The sequence below is a fragment of the Falco cherrug genome, chromosome 1 (genome assembly GCF_023634085.1).
Source record: "Falco cherrug isolate bFalChe1 chromosome 1, bFalChe1.pri, whole genome shotgun sequence".
Classification (NCBI taxonomy): domain Eukaryota; kingdom Metazoa; phylum Chordata; class Aves; order Falconiformes; family Falconidae; genus Falco; species Falco cherrug.
In genome coordinates this window covers 40,606,394-40,632,310 of record NC_073697.1, presented here as the reverse complement: position 1 = coordinate 40,632,310, position 25,917 = coordinate 40,606,394, and the positions used below count along the sequence as shown (strand labels likewise).

The window sequence follows — 25,917 nt, the reverse complement described above, 5'->3', positions numbered from 1 at the left end:
CCAGGCGGGTTTGAATGTCTCCAGGGAAGGAGACCCCACAGCCTCTCTGGGCAGCCTGTGCCAGGGCTCTGCCACCCTCAGGGTAAAGAAGTTCTCCCTCACATTCAGATGGAACTGCCTGTGTCACAGTCTGTGCCTGTTGCCCCTTGTCCTGCCGCTGGGCACCACTGGGAAGAGCCTGGCTCCGTCCTGACACTGGCTCTTAAGGTATTTGTAGACTCAGTCCTGTCTTCTCCAGGCTAAACGGGCTGGCTTTCAGCCTTTCCTCATAAGGGAGATGCTCCAGTCCCCTGATCACCTTTGTAGCCTCTGCTGGACCCTCTCCAGCAGTTCCCTGGCTCCCTTCTAGTGTACATCATGAAAATAGGCCTGAAGTATAGCCCTGTGTATGTGAAGAACATGTCCCGCATTTTTTTTCCTCCTTGAGTTACTTGTTCCTTCCTGAGCCTTTGCTCACAGCCAAAGCCGAACTATTGTGTAAACTCTGTCCTAGTCACCAGTACCACTGTCACCTGTTGCACAGACAGCAGCAGGCTGGAAGGAGCAAGGGAGTTTGTTTGCTTTTTTTACTAGAGCTGGGAGATTAGTTTAGCTTTCTCTGTTAAATGTAAAGATAAAATTCCAGCTTCGGTTTGTTTTTAGTGCTTAGTATTTATTTCTGTCTGTCTTGGAGCATGTCTGTGGGAGAGGTTTACAGGGTAACGCTGATCTGCTAATGCCCTGCTCATGCAAGGCAGTATGTGGGCTGAGAACTTTGTTCCTATTTTTCGCTTTCAGAGATGTGAAATCTGATTTATTATTTTTTTAATATCCTTTATTTGTTGGTAATGGCAGCAGCTTCTAAAGCATGGTAAGGAGTCAGAGTAACTTACAGATAAGTATTTAGCTAATAGCATATCAAAGAAGTTTGACTTTTGTTATTTTTTTAAAAAACTATATCCCATGTTTTCTTTTTACATTGCTGAAATACAATTAAATTTTGTTGATGTTGAAATGCTCTTTCCTCCCTGCTTGGAGATATGACATGGCTAGGGTTACAGTACTAATAGGATTATTATTTTTTTCCTCTCCATTGCTCTTGTTAGCATTTTGTGATGAATGATTTAGTAATTGTTTCCTGAGAAAATTGTTCAAAGAGTTTTCTGAGCAGAGGCTCGCTGAGAGCTTGGCAGATTGCATAAGGTTGTTTTTAGCTTGTGAGACTTGCTCAGGTTTCCAGAGTCTGTTTACTCTTGGTTGCATGCAAAGTGCTGTCAGTGTTGAAGTGTTGATACAGTCTGATTCCTAGCTTTTCCACAGATATTTTTAGAAAGGAAATGTTTAGAAAGGAAGAGTATAGATATTATTGGTACATCTTGGAATTTGCATCTGCTTTTGTGAATTCCTGATCAGTAGATAAGTAATTTGAATTTTCAGAGATGTTGAAGCCTTAAAATATATATGAAACTGTGTGTGTGTATATATTTATTTGTCTACATCTGTCTGTGTCTCCATAGACAATACAGATGCTTCCTGTGCTCCTGAAAACTGGAGTTGTTTCTTCACATGCTTAAGTATAGATCTCTTGCAGAACTTCAGTAACTGGCTTTTAAAAATCTTAAGCTAAATTTCTGAGGTTGAAAAGTATTATAACAAATTAAAGTGGAGGAAGAGGAAGGTGGTTTCCAAAATATGTAGGTTTTTGCCTTTTAGTTTGGATCAGTGATGAACCTTTAAATGCTTTATGGAACAGATTCTGGAAAATCATTTTGACTCAGTCAAGATATTTAAAAAAGATGAGCTGATAACATTAACAGATCACTGGGAAAAGATACAGCAAAAGGTTCTAAGATATGGTTTTATGAACTTGTGATCTTGTTTCCTTCTCTTTTCTGCCAAATTTGCTTTTGCAGAGTATTTTTGCGTTACTCTGTTTTAAGTAGGACCATTTAATTTTCCCAGAAGGCTGTGATTTGCTCCAGTCATGTGCTGACGATGGAGTTTATAACCTTTCTAGGTAGGAATCCTGTTTCAGGTGCCAGTATTTGCTCTACCAGAAAGTGGTGTTTGGGCATCTTTAGGTACTGCCTATATTTGATGTCATCCTTCCCTGGTAATTTATTTTCAATTGTTTCTGCTATACTTCAGTTATTTGTTAAAACCAATCTGGGATATTTTGACTAATGCATATGAGGAGGGAGTGTGTATCCCAATGGTTGGGCCCTTGGTTTTGTCTTCTGCCTGTGTGTGCTCCTACAAGTCTCTATGCTAAGGCAGAAGATGCAGAATTTCGGTGCCTCTTTTTTGGGAGACCAAGTAATGTATCAGATTTGCTGTTCCAGACTCTTGCTAGATCCTTCTCTCTCAGCCTTGATGAAGTGTGATTGTCTTCTCTGTTGTTCATGGTCTTTGGAGAAGACATACCTTAGTAAAATCTATGCAAAGGAGAAGTTACAGCTGCAGCCAGTAGACAGATACCTTCATTTTGTCATACAGTGTGGATGTATTTGGTTGTCACATTTCAAGTAGGAGTAATGGAAATGTGAAAGCAGGTTTTGCACGGATTTGCTCATTCTTCCCTTTGCTTGTATTCATGCTCATTACAAGTAATGAGCGTTTCAGCTAATGAGAATGAGTGTCAGTTTCCTTCGTACCACAACAAAGGGTTAAGTGTAGTTTTGAAATCAGTTGTCAACTTCTCATGAGAACACTCTTCTGAGCTCCAGACTGGGTTTGCTACTGCATGTTTGACATCCCTGCAAGCAGTGTCTAGGCAAATGCAGTAGCCTAGAATTTGCACTGTGCAGTGGTTTACAGATGTTGACAAAAATGAGTTCTTTGCTGGCTTTGATCCCTTCTCTCTTTCAGTGGCATCTTAAGTTTTTAATGGTTTTTAAGTGCTGGTGTTCAGTGAGCATCCTGGAATGAGTGATTGCAACTGTACTTTCTGCTGGTCATAGCATCATAGAACCATTTAGGTTGGGAAAGACCTTTAAGATCGTAGAGTTTAACTGTTAACCCAGGACTGCCAAGGCCACCACTAAACCCCATGCCTCTCGGCACCACATCTACACATTTTTTTGAACACTTCCAGGAATGGTGATTATACCACATCCCTGGGCAGTCTGTTCCAATGTTTGACCACTTTTTTGAGTGTTTTGCTACTGTCAAGTTGTCACCAAGTAATTATAGGCGCAAATGGGAAGGGATGTTCATAGGGTAGTCCTGGTACTGTCCCAGCAGTGGGGGCAACACAGCTCTTTGTCAGCAGTCACGTAAAATGGGATGAAATGGGTGTGGGAACATGCTACTGAAGGTGGGGGATGCCTGGAACAGCCATGCTCTGACATTGTTCTGAGTTATGTAGCCCTTGATGCATGAGGAATTAAGGTCTTATTTTGCACTAGAGGGTTATGGGGGCCAATCCTCCTTTCAGGAGGTTGTCCAGGACTTTTTGAAGAGTCAAATAGAGAATGGGTGAGAGGTCTCACCATGGATTTTATCTGAATGTCATGCAAAAATATTGTAGTTTGTCTAAATATATTTTAGGAATAATTTTAGCTTTTATTTAGGAAATTACTTTTGCTGGTTATATGATATATACATATATATGAAATATGATTTGAAACCATACCATCAATTTGATAGAGAAACCGTTATCTTGGCTGTTGTTCTTTAAAGACGGTTATCAGAAAGCACATACAGAGAGCTTAACAGGAGAATCCCAATTGCCTGATTGGTTTTTGTTGCATTGTTGTTTTGTTTGTAGTGGCTCTTAAGTAAATTACAATCTGACCATGGCCTTCTGAATTTAGGAAATCCTTCATGAATGTTTAATACCATTAGAGACCAATGTTTGTCTTTTTTATTTACAGACTCACTGGACCTTCAGGGTATGTCACGGATGGGCCTGGAAATTACAAATACAAAACAAAATGCACCTGGCTCATTGAGGGAAGGTGAGTGTAGTAAGCATCTTGGGTTTTAGTGTTGCTTATTGTGACTTCTAGGTGACGATTATCTCATTAATATTAAACTATAGTAATAAATATCTCATTAATTTATCATTGAGTATTTTTAGATCTTAAGATTCTTTTTTGCTGTTCTTAGAACTAGATAGGGCAACACTTAGTTCATAAAAATCACAGAATCATAGAATGGTTTGGATTGGAAGGGACCTTAAAAATCACCTAGTTCCAACCCCCTGCCGTGGGCAGAGACACCTTCCACTAGACCCAGTTGCTCCAAGCCCCGTCCAGCCTGGCTTTGCACACTAGTTTTTCATGGTAAATAAGGTTTTGGTTTTTTGTGCAACTGAGACCTGCAGATTGACTTCTGAATTAGAGGTTTGCTGTGTAAAATACCCTTCACGTTGAAAATGCATGTGGAAAATAAAAATAATTGCATTTGTGTAAATAAATGAAGAATTACGGATTATTTAATTGTTATCTTAGTGAGCCATTCAGATGTTGTCGTTCACTATGCATGAGACTTTTTGGCCATATGAAAAAAATAGAGAAAACTCCATTAAAGCCCTTATTCATGAAGAATCAGTTTCTATAATGATGCACTTCAGATGCTTATTTACTCACTAGGCCATGAGGACTTCAGAGAGACCATTGGCCTTTTTCGCAGAGGTATTCTATACTGCAAGAAGTCCCTCAGACCTTTTCCCCTCATTTCCCTACCCTTTCTGTATTTGATCCTTATATTGCTTATAGTAATTTCGTACAGAGATTTTTAGCAGTAGCATATTTAGTGCATATTTTCTGACTGTCAGCTGACTGATGATACAGCAGTTCAGAGCATCTGACTTGTTACAATATGTTTTTCATAGTACCAAGCTGACGCCAGGACTGTAAAATCAATTTGTTTAGTCTCTAAAACTTTACATGGTCAGTTATGAAGTTGTGTGTTAACAGCTATGTGTTGTCACATTCCATACTGTTCCCTGAATCTCTAAGCAAAGAGGTTTGTGAATTGGAACAAGTCATGTGAGAGCATGAACTTGCATTGAATGCCTGTAAGATGAGGTCTCTTGGCATCTTGGAGGATCAGAACTTGCTAAAAGCCCAGACTACGCTTTTCTTTAGTCTTCTCTGTATTTTGGTGAGGTCTGAATAGCAGGGGGGGAATTGGTATTCACTTCATCTCCTTCAGACATTTATTTTGGAGGAGTAAGTTAAATGCCTAAGCTCCCACGATACTCAAAGGTGAGGGCTAAGCTGTTCCAGAGAGCTGTCTAGAACACTGAAACTGGGAGCCTAACACTCACTGTTAACTATGTAGGCAGCCCAGTTCTTTAATGTGGTTAAGATCAGAAGTTAGATGCTGTAAGTGGCAACACTTCTTCATTTTTGTAGGTAATAAAAATACAACTGCAGACAGTTTGGAATTACAAATAATTAAAAAATGTTTTGCAAGAGTGTTATTACAGTCAAACCAGCCTCAGCCGTTCCAGTACAGCCAGTTTAACCCTCATAACTCCTTTTCCTAAAGGATAATGTGACTCATATTTTTATCAGAAGTGAACTTCTGCTTGTGGGTCCCTGATAATGCCACCATAACTGCCCTTCAGCCTTTGTTTGCTAGTGCTGAGAGGCTTCCTATAGGACTATCACTTTGTGGGGTTTGAAGTGAGCTCTTACTTGCTGTAAAGAGATGTGCAAAACCGTTCCTCCTCTGTTCATAGGCAGGCGTTTAAGTCTGTGTCCTTTTCCTGCTTCTGGTTGTTTGTACCCTGCTGTCAGAGAATGGTGGTAGCAGAAAGGAGATAATCACGGCAATTAAAACAGCTGAAATATGCGCCCTTGTGAAAATAGCCTAAGCTTTCTGCCAAAAGGGAAATTCCCAGAGAGATTTTGACTTGGAAAACAGCATCTGCAAAGCTGTTAAATTCTGCAGAGTGCCTTCACCTTGTGGCTAGCATACTGGTAGGTGGGGCTTTTGAGGTTTGCAAGTAAAGGTACAATCCAAATGTGCAATTGAAGGTGCTAGGTAAATTCAGATGTAAAATAAGTCATGTGTTCTACCCTGTACTCATTTCCTTTTTGCACCATTCCTGATGCTCCTTGGCTGGTCTATGCTGTGTCCTCATCTCAGGGGTGTCTTTTTCGTTTTTTCCAGGAGCATGAGACAAGGTAGTTGAGATACGTCCAGCCTGAGGAGCCTATTGGAGGCAGAATCTGTAGCCATGTCGATTCTGCAAATGAGTGCTGTCTGCTAATGAGTTGTTAGATGTAGCAAAAATAAGCTCGCTCTTTTTGTTCTTGGTCTAAAGCTTTTATTGATTAAGTATTTCTTTCTGCACTACAGCTGTCAGGCCGTTAAAATAAAAGCAAACCCCCTAGAATTCCATAGGCTGCTCAGTTTTGAAATGAGTACTCTTTGTACCTTTTCTTTAAGCGAGACATTGTCCTTGAGTTACACCTGCTGCTCTTTTCCAAAGACCTGGAGTAGAGACCATTATGCCTATCAAAAATATTCTTTTGCAGAATAACTCCGAAGAATTCCCCTTCTGTGGGAATTGCGGGCTCTATGGCAAGCTGACATTTTATTAATTTATTTGATTTGGATGAACAAGGATTTCATCTGAACCCAAGGGCAATGCTGTTGAGATCCTAATCACTTGCATCTATCCTTTCAACACCTACAGCTGTGGGTAGGAAAAAGCAGTGCAGCTATAGATTCTTTTTATCTCAGGGTCCAAGCAGAATGTTAGTGGTGTTTTCATCCTGCTTGAGCCTGAGTCCTAAACTAGATACCTGCTGTGGCTTCTGCATCGTTCTCTTTGCATGTATCTTTGCATATTCATGGAACTAATGGTATCTAAATGTATGTTATTTGGTTATGGCTTAGGGGGCATCTTTTGTATACGGAGTGATGGAAACACTGACCAGTTTTGGTGTCTGAACTACTGTTTCTGTCTCCGCATCAAGGAAATAAAACCTTTGTCCTGCTGATATATCTCAGAAGATCAGGCCCCTTGATGGTCGTCTTGTGACTTAGGAAGTCAACAGAGTAGATGCTTCCTGAAGGGTAGCATTAACATTGGGGTGTGTTGGGCCCACTTTATTCAGGTGGGAGGTAGCAAGTCTCTTCCCAGGACTTCCAACTTATTCATTCTCAACTGGTCCCAATATTTTTGCATCTGCAGAAGAAAAGCAAGCACCCTTATTAGTGTTTGTAAGGAATGAGGGGCAGTGAGTAGTTAGTGCATCTTGACAGCTAGGTAAGAACTGCCTTTTGGCAGAAGTTAAAGCCTCAGGGCCTCCCGTCCTGTAAAAGATGGGTCTCCCTTGCATTCTCTTGATCTATTTATTCCAGCTCCCAGAAGGGTGCAGAGCAAGTAATTCCTTTGGTTAGCATCCACCAAAGTCGTTCCTCGCCCCCCCCCCCCCCCCCCCCCCCCCCCCCCCCCCCACTTTGGAGAGGCTTCCCTCAGGAGGGCCATCTGTACTGCAGAAGTAGTAAAGTAATAGAAGGATTTCTGCCAGCTTCTGGGCAAATAAATAATCTCAGGCCATCATAATCATGTCAATCTGCAGAAAATCCCTTGAACAAGAAAAAGAGCTCTGGTAAGCTCCCTGATGGTGGTTGTGATTCTTCAAATATATTGTCCATGTAGATTTTCGTTGCTTACCCTTGCAAAGCCCTATCATTAGGGGATTCAGTACCAGTGAAGAGCAGAGGACTGGCTGCACCTACTCTTCAATTTCTGCCATTGGTGGAGGGGAGAGGTTTAAGAACACAGTATTTCTGACCATAAAGAATCTGTTGCTTAACACCAGGGGAGCATGCACACCAAAAAAGAAAGCTGCAGCATGTTTGATGCTTCTACAGTTACAGTAAGTCACTCAGTTTAAGTTGTTTAGAGGAGAAGAGGAGAGCTTCACACCGGAGGAGTTTGTTGGAAGGACTTTGCCGTTTGTTGAGCGGCTAATTACAAAATTTTAATTATTTTTTTTTATAGGCCAAACACAATCCTCAGGCTTCGATTCAATCACTTTGCCACAGAGTGCAGTTGGGACCACTTGTATGTGTATGATGGAGATTCAATTTACGCGCCCTTACTGGCAGCTTTTAGGTAAGTTCCCCTTGGTAAGAATCTAGGTGTACGCAATGATATTTCTTTAACTTGGAGCCTGGATCAAATGTAGCTTCTAGCAATATAAATATGTTCCAGTAATTGAAATATTTAATACTGCAAATACAGCACATATAGCAAGTATCCTTTTGTGCAGTCATCATCAGCATAAACAATTAAGGAGTTGTTTTTGCTTTTACAATGAACAAATGATGTTTCTACACTGTAATGTGTAAGCATTATGTTTTCATTTCCAAATCCTGATTATTTGAGAGACAAAAAAATTTTTGTTATCTGGTTGAGCTTGAGATGATTTGGTATGCAGGCTCCTTCTAAAGTAGAAAACTGCCCCATTTATTAGGCTTAAACATGACTTAAGTTCAACTTGTAGTATGTCAATACTGACAGAAGGCAAAAGCCAATCAACATTGCAGGCATACAGCTCTTTTAGAGCTATGTATATCCTTATATACCTTAAACTTTACATTTTTAAACTATTTGGAACGTGTTTAGAAACAATGATGGGTCAAACAACCTTATAAAAGCACGTGTAAAAATATCTGTTCTTCTAATGGATGACTGAGTTTTGCCTCATCAGGCTGCAGTGGGAGGCCACAATTTGTGGATACTGGTTAACAGTCAACGTTTCATGAAGAACCATAGAATCATTTATGTTGGAAAAGACCTTTGAGATCATAAAGTCCAGCCTAAAAGTAACTTGTGCATTTATGTTCTTTAGTCTTGCAGTGACAAGCACCACCTTACGTTTTGTATTCTTTTAGCTGAAATTAGAAAAATAATCCCAAGTTGTGTATGGAAAAACTAATGGTTCCCTTTGGACTCTACTTGTTCCAAGTGGCTGATTAACTATCTCCAAAATTAACCTTCTGCTGTGCTTCCTTTCATTTGTGAAATGAAGTTCTAAAAATACTTTGTTTGTTGTAAAAAATCTTTGTAATCTCTATGAGAGAAGAACAGCATGGGAACAACAAGTTGATAAAAAGAAATTGAAAACACCACATGTTTTTTCTGTTCTTCAGCTGAAAATGCAGAGTAGTTTTGTAGTGTAAGAATGCTTCCTGTAAACCTTCAGACTCACCTAAGGTCAAAACAGGACACAAATGAATTTATTATGTTACTCTCACTGCATCTGGAGAAGAAACCTTCTCTCTTCTAAAAACCTCCAAAAACCTGTGAGTGTAGCTTGGAAGCCCTCTCCTGGTATCATGTACTGAATTGATATGCAGGAAGAGAAAGAAATGTCATCTTCGCTCACAATCATTTTGCTCTAATCGAGCTAATTTTTAATATACTGTTGAAAAGGTGAAATGATCATGATTTGTGCCTGCAGTTTCTTGTGTGTTTTCCAAAAATTAATAGGCTTTTTAAATTGAGGTTATAAGTAGTTCACAGCATTAACAATTACGGTTCAGATTTTAAAATCATCTGTAAATCACTAGGAAGTCTGTGCCTGAGGACAAGCAAGCATGAGCTTAATACAATAACATTTTTGAGGTAGGAAAATTATTTTTTTAATTGCTTCTTTATATGACATTTGAATTTCATCTTCATTAGTAGTGAGCTGTTGTGTTCAGTAAACCAAGTTCAGGAAACAGCAGATGCTTGTAATTTTGATGAAGTGCAAAAAAGCACCTGTTGAAAAATACCTTTCTCTGATACAAATGCACTAGAAATTTTCAAGAGCAGTGTTCATGTTTTATCTCTTTTCTTGGCTTATGTTAAGTTTTAATATTAACTGTAACTGTATTTTACTGTTCACTATTTTTGCACCATGCCAGGGGATTTGCAAGATTGAGTTTTGTATGGTTGGACACTAAACTTTCCGAGTTTGTTGATAAACACTGTAAATTCTTTCCTCCCTAAAGCTCAGGTTTTGTTGTGTCCCTGTCTTTTTACAGCAGTTGCCTGAGCCCTCACTTCCTTCACTGCTTTCCTCTTGTTTTCTTGACCTTCTGATGCTTGCTTATGTTTGTTTACAGTATGGTATTTACCCTGAATATAAGATGATCTTGGAAATCCTCAGTGCTGGACTATGGAGAAACTTTAAATTGGTTTTATCAATTTTTAACTGCGATAAATATTTGCATAATGCAAACATTTACACAGTCCAAGTGTCTTCATAAACTGTTTACTAAACTCCTCATAGTCTGAGTGCCCCTGGGGCAGTGTGGTCCTGTACATGAAGCTTTTTTTTCTGCTAAGCGGGGTTAAAAATATTTTTGCTGGTTTATATCTGTGATCATAGGCAATGTGAGACTGTAAATGTGCCACTTCAAAAATGAGATAAACACATGTGGAGGAAATGGAAATCGAGCGCATTTGTCTCCACAGAATGAAGAAATCTGAAGCAGACAAACTACACTCATCATCTGTAAACTTTGTTGGTTTTGTTTTATACTTTACTCTATGTTAAACATTTACTGGAGCTGCTTTTCCACCTTTATTTTCATTTTGCACTCGTCGGGGCAGGGTGGTTTCCTTTTCTAAACCAGTCGTTCTTGTGCAAGACCTTTGGCTGTGGCCCCACACTTGGGCTCTGGGGGCTGAGACTGCTCAGAAGCGCCCCATAGTTGCTATTGGGTTGGCTGATTTTGGCTGGGATAGAGTTAACTTTCTTCGTAGCAGCTGGCACAAGGCTGTGTGGTGCTTAGTTGCAGGCTGGGGTTAAACCATGACACGGGTGCCAGATGGTGCTTGCTGTGCTGTCTGCTCTGTCATGCCTCCATGTGAGCTCTTGTACCCTCAGAAAACAGGAGCAGCTCACCTTCCTTTCACTGTTTGCAGGTAAGCATGACACTTGTATACCCAGATTTGAGCTAGGCACAGGATGTGGGGTGAGTTGCATTGGAAGGGACCCTGGTCTGATTCCTCACTCACAGCAGGGCCAGCTTCAGAGTGGGATCAGGCCCTTGCTCAAGACTTTGCCCAGTCAAGTTGTGAATTTCTCTTTAAGGAAGGAGATCTTGTTGATCCTCTGGGCCAGTAGTCCAGTGTTTGGCCACACTCACGTTAAAAAATAACAATAATAATAAATGAATCTTGAACTAATACCTAATCAGAATTGCCTTTGCTTTAACCTGTGTCTGTTGCCACGTGTCCTTTTTCTGTAAACCTCTAGTGCTATTTCCTCTGTAATCTCTCCGTAGGTAATCAGAAAATCGTTTAGGTTGGAAAAGACCTTTAAGATCAAATCCTGTTGTTAACCCAGCACTGCCAAGGCCACCACTGAACCATGTCCCTGAGTGCCACAGCTACACGTCTTTCAAATATCCCCAGGGATGGTGACTCCGCCCCGTTCCTGGGCAGCCTGTTCCAGTGCTTGACATCCCTTTTGTTAAAGATGTTTTTCCTAATATCCAGTGTAAACCTCCCCTGGCGGAACATGAGGCTGTTTCCTCTCATCCTATTGCTTGTTACTTGGGAGAAGAGACCAAATAGATTTCACCCCATCTTCAGCCATCTCTCCTCCAGGCTAAACAAAGCTCACTCCTGCCTCTCCTCATCTGTCATATGGTTGTCCCCCTTCTGTTTTTTTTTCTTTGATCCCTCAATTCTTTGCCAGAAATTGTCACCCACAATGCTGCCATGGACACAGGCAGAGACTGTCTCTTTCTTCTGCTTCATGCTCCGTGTCCTTCCTGAACTAACCTGCAAACCCTGCTTACTCCTCATGATCAACTTGTCTTATATTGCGTAGAGCAAATGATCAACTGATAACAGCAGGGGGGATGCTAATAAGGATTAATTATAGTGTGAAAGGTACAAAAAACATGTTGCATTGGTACTATTTGTGTTACAAGTAAATCCAGAGGAGCTAATCAATTACAGGTGATCTTATACAGACCTACAGGAAGAAGTGGCCCTTGCCTCTGACAGGTATATGCAGAGAAAGAGGTGCAGGTGTACATGCTGTTGGTAAAGAAGATGAAGGGACCGTTTAATGCTTAAGGCTTACTGCTCTGTTTGCTTCAGGGTATGCGTTGGGTGTGCTTTGCTGATGCGTGTAACCATGTTTTTCCTCTGTCAGTGTTCTTACCCTCCTGTGATGGAGCCGGCACTCAGCACATCATCAGCCATCACCTCCCAAATCAGTTTTTATTCCACTTCCAAGGATAGGGGATATATTATATTACAACCCAGTGCTGGACTGTGTTGCAATACGGTCATCATGCACACATGCTCAGTTCAGTTGACTTTTTGTCCTCTAAGTATTTATTATTTTGCTCTATTTGTTTTCTTTGCATCCACAATAACTTCTAGAGCATTTTTTTTTAAAAAAAAGGGATTGGTATAAGGTGAAGAGCAAATGTATTTGGGGTTTTCCTAGAAATGTGTCTACTGAATGATGTTCTCTTGTTCACATTCACTCTGTGACCCCATCAGTGAGCCAGCTGATCCTTGGACTGTGTGAGAATTGATTAATCAAAATGTCTTTGTGATTAAAAGTCAGATTTCTTAGGGAAATGTAAATTAATTGTATCAAAACTGCTTTTGTTTGCTAAACCTGTAATCCCCTTCAAAAACACCACATCAATGTGACAAGGTGGACAAAGAGAGTTTCAGTGTAGAGTTTTAAAAAGATAAATCCTCTGAGTTAATTCAAGGCCTATAAAGGAAGCTTAGAGCAGAAAGTTTTTTCAGTTCTTCACTTTCTGGGTTCTTAAACTGTTTCTGATGGACAGAAGAATGTTATTTTTCTCTTTAGTTCAAGTATCTTGTACTGAGCTTCCTGGGTGTTGAGTGATAACAACAGTCTTAGGTTTTAAAAAAAGACAAAGTATTTTCACCATGGCTGATAGCATGGTCTGTCTCTCCAGGACTAGATACTAAAATAACGTTTGAACTTTCAGAGTGCTTCTTCACGGTAATGGAAAAAAAAAGTTATTACTTCTTTTGAGGCTTCTCAGTCCATATTCTTTTACAGTCACACTCATCATGTGGCATAATGATTAAAATTACTGAGTGGCTAATGAAACACCTTTTAATATGTGTATGGTTTGTCCTTGTTCTACTGTCTCTGGAAGGAAGAGTATCATCTGAGATTTGAGGAGGTTTTTAGGGCAAGCCCCCTTGATCTGGAGGGCTCTGCGGGCAGGGAGCCTTCCCCTGTGCTGGGGCTGCAGCACCTGGGTCTGCCAGTAGTGCATCAAGGGGAGATGGCGTCAAAAAAGCTTGTACTTCGGGATGTTGCCAGCTCTCAATGATGAGTCTTCTTTTTTTATTATTATTTATTTATTTAAATAAGTGTCATTGTAATTGCTTTGTTTCCTTAAAAATCCATGTTTAGGAGCCATCTTGCTGCACAAGAATCACAGCTTTTCCTTTAAGGGATTATATTTGAGATGTCTCCTTATACCCCGCTCCACTCCCCCCCCCCCCCCCCCCCGTCCTCCCCCCCCCCTTTTCTTTTTTGGCATTGATTGATTTTTAGTCTCTTGTAATTTCTGTGTTTTGGTTTGTCTTTATTCTTGTAGTTGTGAATATAGGTGAGGTACATGGACTGTTTTTTAATAAGGGATAAATGATGTTATTTTGCATACATGTGTGTCTAGATGGATGAAAATATTTAAAAATTTGAGGAGAATTGTTTTGCATTGTATTTTGATATATTGGGAAGCCAATGTACTACGGATTTTTCAGTATCACCTTTATCCTTTCACTTCTCTGTGATCTGCACTCTGTATTTTCACCCTTGCCTTTTGTGGCTCCCATCTTCTTTCTTTTTGATTGTTTTCTGCTCAGTAAAGCTTCTTAGGCTTTTGATCTCTGGCACACTAGCAGGTTGTGTCTAGGGAGAAAATAATGAATACACCATTACTATGATGCTTGCATAGCAAATCAAGGAAAAGTAATAGAGGAGATACCCTTTGTTTTAAATAATTCCCATTTTTACATGGTGTAGGGGAGAGAGCAAGGCAGGCGGTGTGTGCAGGGTGATAGAGGAGTTGGGTCTCCTGGATATTGTTTTTTACTCTGCCACTGACACTACAAATCCAGCACACAGAAAACAGAATTTGTTTCAGGGAAAAACAGAGGTTTGCCTTTCAGTGTCTAAGAAATTGTTATTGGACAGCTTAGGTGAGTAGGAGTATTTATTTACTTTGGAGTAGTGATGATTGCAAAATGTTTTGAAACTTTATAAAAAAGAAATAGAAGCAGTACCTTGTGAAATAGGCTAATCTTGGCCAGAGCAGAGTCTCTGAGAGATTCTGGTTTGTAGTTTAAAGGAAGGTTTGCATAATCCTTTATCATTCTGATTCTGCCTATTGGATTTTTTTTTCATGGCAGATAAAGTAAATTCTGTTTGTGCTGGTTTATTCAAAATGATGCTGTGCACACTGATTTATTCATGGGTTTCGAGGTTCAGCCTTTCAAGGACCTGATTGTTATTGTTGCGTTGTGTTCTCTTAATGGTTTTCTCTGGAAGAAGTGACAGTCTGTCTGTTATCAGGCTGTTTTAAATTTGTGTAGGTAGGATAATTTAGTATATTTAATATATAATTAATTAAATTAGTGTATTTATGTAGGAGTTATCAGAAAAACATGGAAGGAAAAGAGCAAATGTGAAAAGTGGTGAGAGCATCCACTGCGGGGGTACCTGCCTTCTTCCCAAACAAATCCCAAAATCAAGACTTCTAAGAGAAAACAAATCATTGTCCTCTGCTAGTCCTTAAATAAGCAAAGGTTATTGGGGGGGATTTTTGTCTTCTCTCACTACTGCTATTCACTCTGTACTTTCATTCTGTGCTGCCATTATTCTCCCCTCCAGGGCCTTCCAGTTAGATTGCCCTGTAATATCAGTGATAAGTGCTGCAAGAACAAGCCTGAAGAAGAATAAACCAGAACAAAGGAAATTTCTCTTGTCCCTGAGCTGTAGTTTGCCTTACCCTGAATTATATTCACATGTCTGTTTTCCTGTGGCAGAGATGTACCGTCCTACAGTTCGCATTACAAAGGAAAATTATAAACCAAATAGCAAAGAGAAGTTTATGAGACTTTTTGTCCTCTGGTGTTGCGTGAGATGGTCTTTTGGGAGAGGTAATCTGAAGTCTCAAATTTCAGCATGAAACAAGCACCTCTTACACGTGGAGAAAAAAGCAGTGTGGATTTTGCCTTTTAATCGCATATCCTTGACATCTGAAAGAGGAAAAAAAATTGGCTTTCTCACAGGGAAATATTTATTGAGCTACGTATCAGCAAATGTGCTGGAGTTGTTTAGCCAAATCATGGGGTCATGTTACTGGGTTTTTATGGCATGTTGGTAAACTGAAGTATATCTTTTTGTCCACAGTAAGACTTACTGTGCAGGAAGGGCCACTCACTGTACAGTTCATCTGTTACTCCTGGTACAAACACCCTCAACTTTTACAGCAAAAGCTTTTGGAAAGGATTGCTGGGTGTGTCTGTTATTCTTTGAGCACACCATTGTATTGCATCGTGGAGACAGAAAAATTCAGGTCACAAAGAATTGCTTTACAGGCGATGTGAATTGGGTTGCTGTGGATATCTGTGTTTTCCTTCAGTGTAGAAACTCGTTTACCGTGTCCTAGGGAGCTGTCTTCAAACATATGCTCATGCTCTTTCTGTTCTGAATAGATCTGAAAAGAGGAAAAGTTAAGTTCTTTTCAGGGGGAAAAATTATTTTCATTACTGCTTGTTGGTTGATGGTGCCCTCAGATATTCAGAAGTCACAGGACACGAAACCAGTCCCGGCTGCTTTCCCAGGGGAGCTGCTGCCTGCCTGCAGTCCTGGAGCTGACTTTGGTTCCCTGCCCAACACACTCTGCTCTGGGATTTGGAGTCTGTCAGAAAGCTTCGACTCAACCTTTGAAAATAGGACTGAGGCTGGGGGAAAGCTGGTTCTGTACAAGAAACCAGCTATTCACTGACTATGAATAGGTGGTGACAGACAATGCATTTTGTGTAGGTAAAGGCTTTCAAAAAAATAAATTTGATAGACTTCAAGTTTATATCTGCTCTTACATCTTTTGTGTGAGGGAGGAATTGACTGTTTTGTTGTTGTCAGGCTTCTGTTAAAAGAAGAATAAACATTCCCTTTCAGATAGAAGCTATTTTGTGCAATAGGTAAATAGGTAGTAGTTACTCTTTCAAGAGACATTTAGTCTCCTTGTTGGCTTACCCCAGTTATTTTGGCAAACCATTCTATAAATCTGTACTGTGGCTGATCTCGAACACTGTAAACAGTCTTGTCCACCATCCTCGCTTCTCTCTGCTGACCCTGGAAAACTGAAAGGCAGGAGGATCTTGCAGAACCTGGAAGGGTGTAGAGGAACAGCCAGAGGCGTTCAGAAGTATGAGGCAGTGAAAGAGGTGGGAATAGTGAGTGTGACAGCCCTTTAGGGTAGAAAAGACACCAAATGTGGATGTGATGAGTCAGATGGAGCTTTATGAAAGAGTGGGTGGCCGGAAGGTGATGAGTAAATGCGATTGTACTTACAGAGGAGGAGCCCAAGAAGCAGTGGTGAGGACCCCGCAACACATGTAAAGCGAGGGGAAGAAGTCCTTTGTCATTGTGGAGTTAAACCATGACCAGCCTTGTGCAGATTTTCCAGGTGAAAAGGATGTAAGCTGTTGAGAAGGGAAATAGAAGTATCGATGAATGGTTTATTTAAATGTGCGGACTTGGATGCATTCTCCAGGTCAAAGCACCTGAACTGTGGGTTTCTGGAAGCTGGATAACACATCACCAAAATGCTCTGTACTTGCTTTATTTGTCAGAGTCTTTCCCAAGCATTTGCTATGGCCCATACTCAGGAGGAGATACAGGTCTTAGCAGACCTTTAGTTTGGCTTGGTACAGCAAGTTTTATGCCTTTTGGACACGCTAATTTCTGTTTCCAAACATGCCACCTTGTTTTAGGAGTGGGTCCTGTTTAAATCACAGCAGAATAGGAAGGGAGGAAAAGTAGGTGTTTGGTAAGAATGAATAGAATTCTAGACAATTTCAGGTTTACTCAGGTTAAATACTTTCAGTATACATTTATCTTACAGAAAAGCCAAGTTCAGTACTTCAGGGTTTTCTGTCTGCTTTTCTTTTTGCAACCATTCCTTCTTTTAGACCAGTCATGCATGTTGCAATGCTACTCTTGATAGCCTCCACATCCCAATTTGTCTGTGCTCCTGGGTCAGTAACATGGCCACTGTATTGCAGATAATTAAGCCAAGCAAGAGAGCTTACTGAACTGGTCCTTGGAGAATGCTCTTTTATCTTTGAGAGTGTTTTGAGGGTTCTTACGCCTTTGAGAATGGGCTTGTTTCGAGGGTTGGTTGACTATCCGTACTCACAATGTAAAGACATTTTCTTTTGAATATTTAATGAGTTTTGCTGAAGAAGAACAATCTGATGACACTGCTCTATGACAATGATGATTACTTTATGCAAATGCATTACACTTCAAATAGATGCTAATAAATACCTTGAGTTTCAATTATTTTATTAATACAGGTGTATTTACTATTGTTGCTTTGCTCCCTTTTGTTTTACTTCTAACATAATTTTGTTTTTTTTCTGGTTTTTTTTCTTTTTCAGTGGTCTTATTGTTCCTGAGAAAGATAGCAACGAAACAGTACCAGAAGTTGTAGCTACTTCTGGATATGCTCTTCTGCATTTCTTCAGTGACGCTGCCTATAATTTAACAGGGTTTAACATCACATATAAGTAAGTAATACCACTCCAGAGTGATGTTGCAGGTTGAGCAAGAGGAGGTTTCCTCTTTTCTCAGTTTTGTCTTGAAATAAGCAATTGCTGTCGAAGCATGTAATTATGAGTAGATACTTTGAATTTAGATTTTTATCTTTATTATACCCTTGCAATGGCTAATAACTGTAATGTGTTCAACATCATGTTCAGTTGTCAATTGTAAGCGTAGGCAAACGTTTGCTCAAAAAGACATCATATTATTTATTTTATGTTAGATGTGATTGATAGTATTCCGTCAGCCAGAAGTGATGTGTGTTGTGCATGTGTGTGCTCTTATGCAGTCTGCGAGGTACTTCTGCATAAGCACACATTTCACTTGGGATGCTGGGCTGCACTTACTCTTGAGGAACCTCTAGCGATTTTGTTTGGGATGCTCTTTCTTAGTCCTTGGATTGCATCGCTTAATCTGGCTTCTTTTTAGTCTGGAAGGGTTTTGTTACGTTCTTTGGTTTGTACTTTAAATTTTATAGGTCCTCATTGGTAAGCTTTTTCGAAATAATTCTAGGGTACTCCCTAATTCACCTACAGCTCTTAAGAAGGGTTTTGTTTTGAAGTAAATGATCTCAGTGTGGACATAAAAGCAGAGATGGTATTTCTTGCTTCTGGTGGGGATCATAGGCTTTACATTTTTTGCTCCTATAGATAGAAAGTATGTTTGCACTGCACTGGGAGATTTTAATTTGGGTGTAACTTGCAGAAGTTCTCACCTCTCTTTAAAAAAAAATAGCTGCAAAATCCTTGGACATAACTGACTTTTTGCTAAAAATTGAGTTTTCCTTAAAATTAGGTGCTTAGTTTTTAAATATCAGTCTCGGTGCTTTCATCCTTATTAAGCACATAAATATACAGTGGATTCTTTGAAAAATGTGGGGCATCCAGCACCCCTTGAAAACTCCAGAGGAAAATGAAGAGCCTTTGCAAAGTTACTTGAAACCTAGCAGCTGAAGCAGTTATCACTTTCAGTCTGGCTGATACCATAAACCATGACACCATCTACCACCAGCTGTGGGTATTGCACCATTGCAATACAATAGAGACACTCTCTTAAGGAATAACCTGCTGTTTCTAAGTTCCTTTAAGAGATTTTAATATTACTTTATATCTTCACTGTCTTATCATTTCAAACCATTTTTAAGTGCTGTTTTGTGGGTTTTTTTTTTTTCTTCTATGTGTTCTGGTCATTAGGTTTCCTCCTAATATTTTTTTAGAAAGTAGATAAAAGGGTGTATTTATTTCTATTCAGTTTAACAGTCTTTATAGTTTCTACTGGACATAGGTACTTCACAAGCACTTGTGAAATTATGATCTTGGAGGCAGTGACTCCACCTGTCACATGACAGTGAGAATATTGGGTAGTAATCCCCATCTGTGAGTTACACTGGTTGATACACTGGCAAAAACTGAAATTTGGAACTGAATAGGGTCTTTGAATTTGGATTCTCACCAAATACAAAGGATGTATCTGGTTTTGCCTCAGCTCATTCCAGATTGTATGAAGTCAGAAATTATTCAAAACAGGCACATCTTTGGCTTGGGATTCATCTCAAGTGTGTTCCCTTAGTAAGCAGATCCCAGAATAGCACCTAATTGTGAGTAGTTTAAGTATAAATTGCACAGACACCACAAAAGCCTTATGCGCTGATTAAGTTCTTCACTTACTGTTGGAGTGTTTTAAGGCAATTCATTTGCATTACAAATGGCTAAAAATCATACTGAAAATTTTTCAGAGGAGTTTTAAGTTTAACTCGTTAACTGAGGCAGCTCTGATAAGAGAACAAATCTCTACAGATCCATCACGTCAGGTTCTAGATGAGTGACTCTCGTTGGTTTGCATGTTAACAGACAGCTGTATTAACTTCTGTTCGACATCACTTTTGTATTCATTAATAAGAGGTACAGCTTGGGCATCTGTTTCATTACTGACAAACCTTCTTTCTCTGATGTTCACAGTTTCAATATGTGTCCCAATAATTGCTCCGGCCGAGGAGAGTGCAGGCTTAATAACAGCAGCAATGCTCTGGAATGTGAATGTGCCAAATACTGGAAGGGAGAAGCTTGTGATATTCCCTACTGCACAGATGATTGTGGGGCGCCTGAGAGGGGGCGTTGCAACTTTAATGATACTAAGGCATGTTTGTGCTTTGCAGGTTGGCAAGGTAAGTCTTCTGATTAACATAGAGAAGCTCTTGGATGCCTTTTCTGTGTATGGCTCTTGCAGTTTAATTGGGAGCATTTGAGGATGTTCTCCTTGAGAAGTATTAGAATTTGGCTAGGAACATAGAGTATCTACCTTTTTCTATCAAAAGATCATACTTAATTTGTAACAAATGCTTTTAAAAGCAACTATGCTACCATACAAAGGCATCACACAAAAACTTTGAACTTTGTTCCTGTGCACCTAAGGCAAATTTTGAGCCTGGTGGCAGTAGTTAACCTGTTTGAACACACAAAATGCCTTTTTCTCATGTCTGGCTATACTGGTCAGCCATGCCAGTCTTGGCAACAGTTTGTACCAAACAGGTGTTTCCTTTACAAAGATATACTGACAGGCAAGAATTGGTCTCATATGAAATGCAACCAGCTACAACACTGGCAGCACCTGCTACCAGTACTCAGCTATGCTGCAAAAACAGACTGTGTGGAAAGAACCCAGGTTAGTAAAATGAGCATCCTAAGGAGAATGCACCCAGTACTGAGGCTAGCACATACTCTTTCAGGTATAAAACCAGCTGCAGGTAATATACTTCAGGGCTTGTACTCAGCTGGAAGACCACATCCCTTTTTGCAGTGTAGCATCTCCTGATGCTTTTCTGGAGTCTGGTTGTGACAGCATGGACAATTCCATGGGGAACTGTGAAGGGAAACCTGGCAGTGAAGAAGCTGGTTTTAAGAGCAGCAGAAATATAGGAAAAAGTGAGAAGTGAGCAGTTCACAAAAACATATTGCTGGGAAGGAAAGGAATGAAAAGAGGGAAAGATAGCTGTGGACCCTTGGGGTTTTTATAGCATGCTGCTTAGCAGGTCTCCTGAAGCTTTTGCAGGTTGTGTTGCAGCTTCTGTGGGCACACGGTAGCTAGATAAATGCGGGAAGATAGCCTCTTAGCGTGGAGTGGGGAGGGGTCTGCACTGTGCCCCCCTGTAATCGTGGAGGGGGAGAACAGAGCAGAGTGTCAGCTTTGCTGCATCCCTGAACCGCATAGTCTGGAAACAATTTTTAATTCTGAAGACAATTTAGACTTCGAAGTAGGTGCTTATGTTTGGGAAATCACACACCAGGTCCATTGCAGATTGCTGGTGTGAGCAAGGAAACAAAGATCAGAGCATCCACCTATTACCTGTCTGTATACCATCTTTGTCACTTGTGGTGCAGGGTACTGACCTCAGCTGAAATACAGGCTTTGGAAAGAATCAATTTAATTTTTAAACTTTATTTTCCCAGGTCCTGGCTGTTCAATTCCTGTTCCTGCAAACCAGTTGTTTTGGACCCGGGAGGAATACTCTCTTCCAAAACTTCCAAGAGCATCTCACAAAACCATAATCCATGACAATAAAATGTGGATTGTTGGAGGCTATGTCTTCAATCATTCTGACTCTCAGAAGGTTTTAGCGTGAGTATAAACCTAGATAATAATGTCTAAGTAGAGGAACTTAGATTTGAGAATTATTTTTAGAAAAAGCCATCTGACATGCTGTGCTTTGGCCTATGCTCCATCTCCAGGGGAAAACAGCAGTAATAAAAACTTAGACTCACATTTAAGATGTGGAAAAATGCTGTTAAGGCCAGCTTCTAAATTGTATCTGGCCTTGTATTCAAAGAGGGTAGTTCTGTTTCAGTGTTACTAGCCCTTCCTTGTATTACATCTGTGTGACTTGAGAGTGTTCGGCTCCTTAATTAATACATACTGATTATTGTGGATGTTTATGCATCGTGGATGGGGTACCAAACCTCTAAATACCATAGAGGATGATGACATTTATGCAGTTAGTTTTGGAGATTTAACAGTAACTAAGATATCAAATAATAATTGTGTACCTCATGGAAATCCCCCATAAAAACCCCAACATTTCAGGCTTCCTCTTGAGCTTGATAGTGTTTGGGCAGATCTGGGCAAATGCTGGATTTTTTCTTCTCCAGGGATACCTATATACCTCACTTTAATGGACCTAAGTGCAAGCTGTTGTTCTGCACTCATGTCCAAAGGTAATGGTTCTTGTAGGGGAAGTTAAAGAGGAGCTGAAAATGCACACATTTAGTTGCAGAATAGCTGTTGATCACATCCACAATTTACTCTTTCAAAGTCATGCCTGATTTTTCAACAGATACCTTGTGGCTTCATTGAACACTTTCTCAGAGATCATTTTATCTTATAAAGCTGTAAGCCTGTCAGGTATACGTCATTCTTTTATCTAAAAAGCCACAGGCCATTTTCAGGGCAGAGGGTTTATCTTGTTTCAGGTTCACAGGAAAAATATGCTTGAGTGACAAAGACATAATTAAAAAGTGCCTTTTAAACACTGGCAGGTTTTTTTTTCATCAAGTACTTGGAACTTATTTGAGCTTAGAGTAAAGTTGTTTTTTTTTTTTCTACTTTTCTGGGTGGATCATGTGGTGTAAGTTGTCACAGCTTAATAGACAATGCGTTAGCTGTTGGGTTTGCATGGGAAAGAAAACGCAGGGAAAAGCAAATCAATATGTGGACGTTAAGTAACAGCAGACTGGACTGGATTTTTTTAATCCATAAGTAGTCTCTGTGGGCTTTGTGCATACTGAAATCTTGGTAGGACTTTTGGTAAATGATTTCCCACAAATCCTGCAAAGGACAAGCAATAATTTATTCAATTTTAATGTCTACTTCTCAGAAAATTAATTCCATTGTTATTATATAGGTATGATCTTATTTCTGAAGAGTGGCTTCCACTGGACAACACCGTGAACTCAGTAGAGATGAGATACGGTCATTCGTTGGCATTATATAAGGTAAGTTCAGTGCTGCAGACTCGCCTCCCAGCTGATTTCCCCTTCTTCTCCCCCCCTACCCAAACCCTCTGACAGATCAGTCTTGCTTTGGGAGAAGCGTTTGTCATTCAGAGGCTTGTCCATGGTTATACCAGTCTGTTTCCTTGTACTCCAGGGCATCCTTGCACTGCTGTCCTAGGAAGTCTGTAGTGCTTTTGCTTGTGTGTTCCTTCTTTGCCCTTTTCTCAGAGACTTTAAGGCTGACTGAGGTCAGTGAGTTCATTATTTCCTTATTACTGTCTGTGTTTGCAAGAAATGCCTGATGGCTAGAGTTTGCTGGAGTTCAGCTGGTTCCTCAAATGCCGTTTGCGTAGACCACATAAATATTTTTATGAGCTCTGTTCTCCACGGCAGCAAAGCAGAGCATGTGAATTAGGGATTTTTGGAGCCTGCTGTGCTTCTGCAGTAGATAGGTGAATCTATTCTTCTGGCATCTGAAATGGCAAGTGGATTTGTCTCACGTTTCTTACCTCAGTTCTCGCCTGCATGCCCTGCTGTGGGAGCAGGCCACGTGAGAGCAGTACGGCCAAGTCTTTGAAAAGGAAATGAGCTAATCCTTTACTGACCTTTGGTTTTTGAATGTTAATTAGCTCATCACAGTGCAAGCCTATAATAAAGCACAATTATAAACCCTTGAAAAACTCCACACAGCAACGTTCACAAATAGACCACTTGAAGAACCTGAAAGGATGGAAATTCCTACCTGTGAAGGCTCAATGTGCATTCTACAAATAACTGTTCAGAAGCAGGGCACAGCAGTGGGTTTACAATCACTGATGGACAGTGGTTCTCAGGAATTTCCCAAGAAGCACCAGCTGTAGTAGAGAATTTCCCTTTCAAACGTTGGCACCTTGTCAGGAGGGAAACAGGGCTGCACTACACACTTCGGTGGATCAATGACTGACTCTGAGATGCTTGGAGAAACTCACAAAGGAACCTGGATACTTTATGGAACTTAGCTCTTACAGGATGATTACTAAAACCCTAGCAGTCCTGGCTCACTTCTTTCCAATATTTTTTCAGTGCATTAACTTTGAAGGCAAAACTTTTAGTGTATGGACACAGAGGAGTTTCCCTCATAACTGCATTTCTTACCAGCTACCTTCTGCTGTTTGGATTTGCAAGCTGTGGGAGGGATTCAGGTTGCTTATTAAATTACCTGACTTAAGGTGCCCAACTTTGGGTGCCTTTGGGAGCCTCTGAGCTCCATTTGTAGGGAAAACAGACATAGTCAGTACAGGTAGTGAAATCTGGAGAGCAAGTCAGCTTACCCAAAAGTAGGCACACCATCCCTGCTTTTGATCAGTTGAATTATTCTCCAGGCTCCACTATATTTTATATAGGTATTTAGACACTCAGCTAGCATTACTGGCACCTAAATTTTGATGTCTGTCATCTGGAGGTCACTGCTGCCCTCACATGCCTTCCCCTCCATACACAGCTGTAGGGTGAATTGTGTGTGTTGAAGATATTCTGAAATTACAGACTTGGGTACGTACCCTGGCAGTCATGGTTGCTTCAATGTGCATTCAATATCAAATTCATTCAATATCAAAATATTTTCAAAATATGATCAAAATATCAAAAAAATTGCATTCAATATCAAATGTGACTGGTGAAGGAGATATGTTTCTCCTTGAGAAAAACTTAGGCTGAGAGAATATAAAGTATAATAACTTCATTATTTACCTATTAGCCGTTTCCTAAATGCAAAACTCGGCCTCACTTTAAATCAAACTTCTTTCAGGATGATATATACATGTATGGTGGAAAAATAGATGCGACGGGGAATGTGACCAGCCAACTGTGGGTGTTCCACATTCCCACCCAGACCTGGGTTCAAGCGACGCCAAAAGCCAAGGAGCAGTACGCTGTTGTTGGCCACTCGGCACACATCGTCACCCTGCAAGACGGCAGCGCCGTCATGCTTGTCATCTTTGGGCACTGTCCTCTTTACGGGTATATCAGCAATGTCCAGGAATACAACCTGGGTGAGTGGGGCCCTACCTACCAGTCGCTTCGATTTTAACAGTCAGTTTGAAAATTATTTAAATTATCCATATTCAGATAGCAAAACAAAGACAGATATGTTCTTCTCATTCTATTTATATTTACAAGAAATTCAATCTTAACTTTCATTGTTTGTGCAGCACAAACAGTGAGTAGACAGCCACGTGCCTCCAGCTTTTTACAGCTTGTTAGGTCCCAAAGACAAAAAAGCTGTAATTGAGAGACAAAGCAAGATAACTGTGGGACAATTTAGATGAATTTTCCTCTCTCCCTCTGACAAAGCAAACACTTTTGAAATTATTTTTGTATCCTGCGAATACAAGAATGGCTGAAACAATTCAGACCAAGTGTCTGCTTAGCCCGATACCTGTGTCCCCAATAGTGAATGCTTAGGGGAAGAGGCAGTGAATTTCCAGAGTCCCAGATCTCTGGTATAATCTGGTCCCTGTATCTGGGAATAGTCCACACTCTGATTTTTAAGATTCAGAGATTTCTAGTACCACCAGTGGAGAAGCTTAGGAAGCTCTCCAGATGAACTGAGCTCCTCCCTAAATTAGGTGATCTGAAATGGCTCTCTGGAGGCATGTCCCTTGCTCCGCTGACAAGGTGGAGAACATAGTTAAGCACAGGAGGTTCACAATGTGAATATGCTGATTACTGTCAGAAGTAGTGGCTCTGTCTGCACTTTCGACCTGTTATCCTTGTCCTTCAGTCATCCTGATCCAGAGGATCTACTGGAGCCAGGATCGCTGGTGTCCACATGAGCGAGCTTTCTTCCTCTAGGAGAAAGCTAGAGAAAACCAGGATGTGTGGGGCAGTGATTTGTTTTTCTACTGTTCTGGTTTTCCCATGTGTGATGTTGCAGACTGTTCAGTTCCTTTGCCTTTTGTGTGCCTGATCTCCCTGGAGTTAGGAAGCCTGTGTAGGGTTTCATTCTGCGCTTGCTACAGAGATTTGCTGTGTAATTTGGCATTTTTGTTTCAGTTGCCATTATATTATGTCTGCAATGCTTCAAATCAGTGTTATTTTAGCGAGTGAGATATAGGACCATTAATCACACGTTAGTTTTCAACTGCAGTGTTTTT

General features: G+C 40.4%; 1 protein-coding gene across 3 annotated transcripts in view; it reads left to right on the top strand.

The window, feature by feature from the left end:
- ATRN (attractin) overlaps positions 1-25,917 on the top strand; it is a 156,843-nt gene that overhangs the window by 31,683 nt on the left and 99,243 nt on the right. For all 3 annotated transcript variants that reach the window (XR_008735201.1, XR_008735187.1, XM_055727074.1), the window contains exons 2-8: positions 3,855-3,938; positions 7,952-8,065; positions 17,636-17,764; positions 19,757-19,962; positions 21,245-21,413; positions 22,693-22,783; positions 24,570-24,813. Coding sequence is in view for 1 of the 3 variants with exons in the window: in XM_055727074.1 (XP_055583049.1) it covers positions 3,855-3,938; positions 7,952-8,065; positions 17,636-17,764; positions 19,757-19,962; positions 21,245-21,413; positions 22,693-22,783; positions 24,570-24,813 (1,037 nt within the window). In the remaining 2 variants the exon portion in view is untranslated. The remainder of the gene's footprint in view (positions 1-3,854; positions 3,939-7,951; positions 8,066-17,635; positions 17,765-19,756; positions 19,963-21,244; positions 21,414-22,692; positions 22,784-24,569; positions 24,814-25,917) is intronic.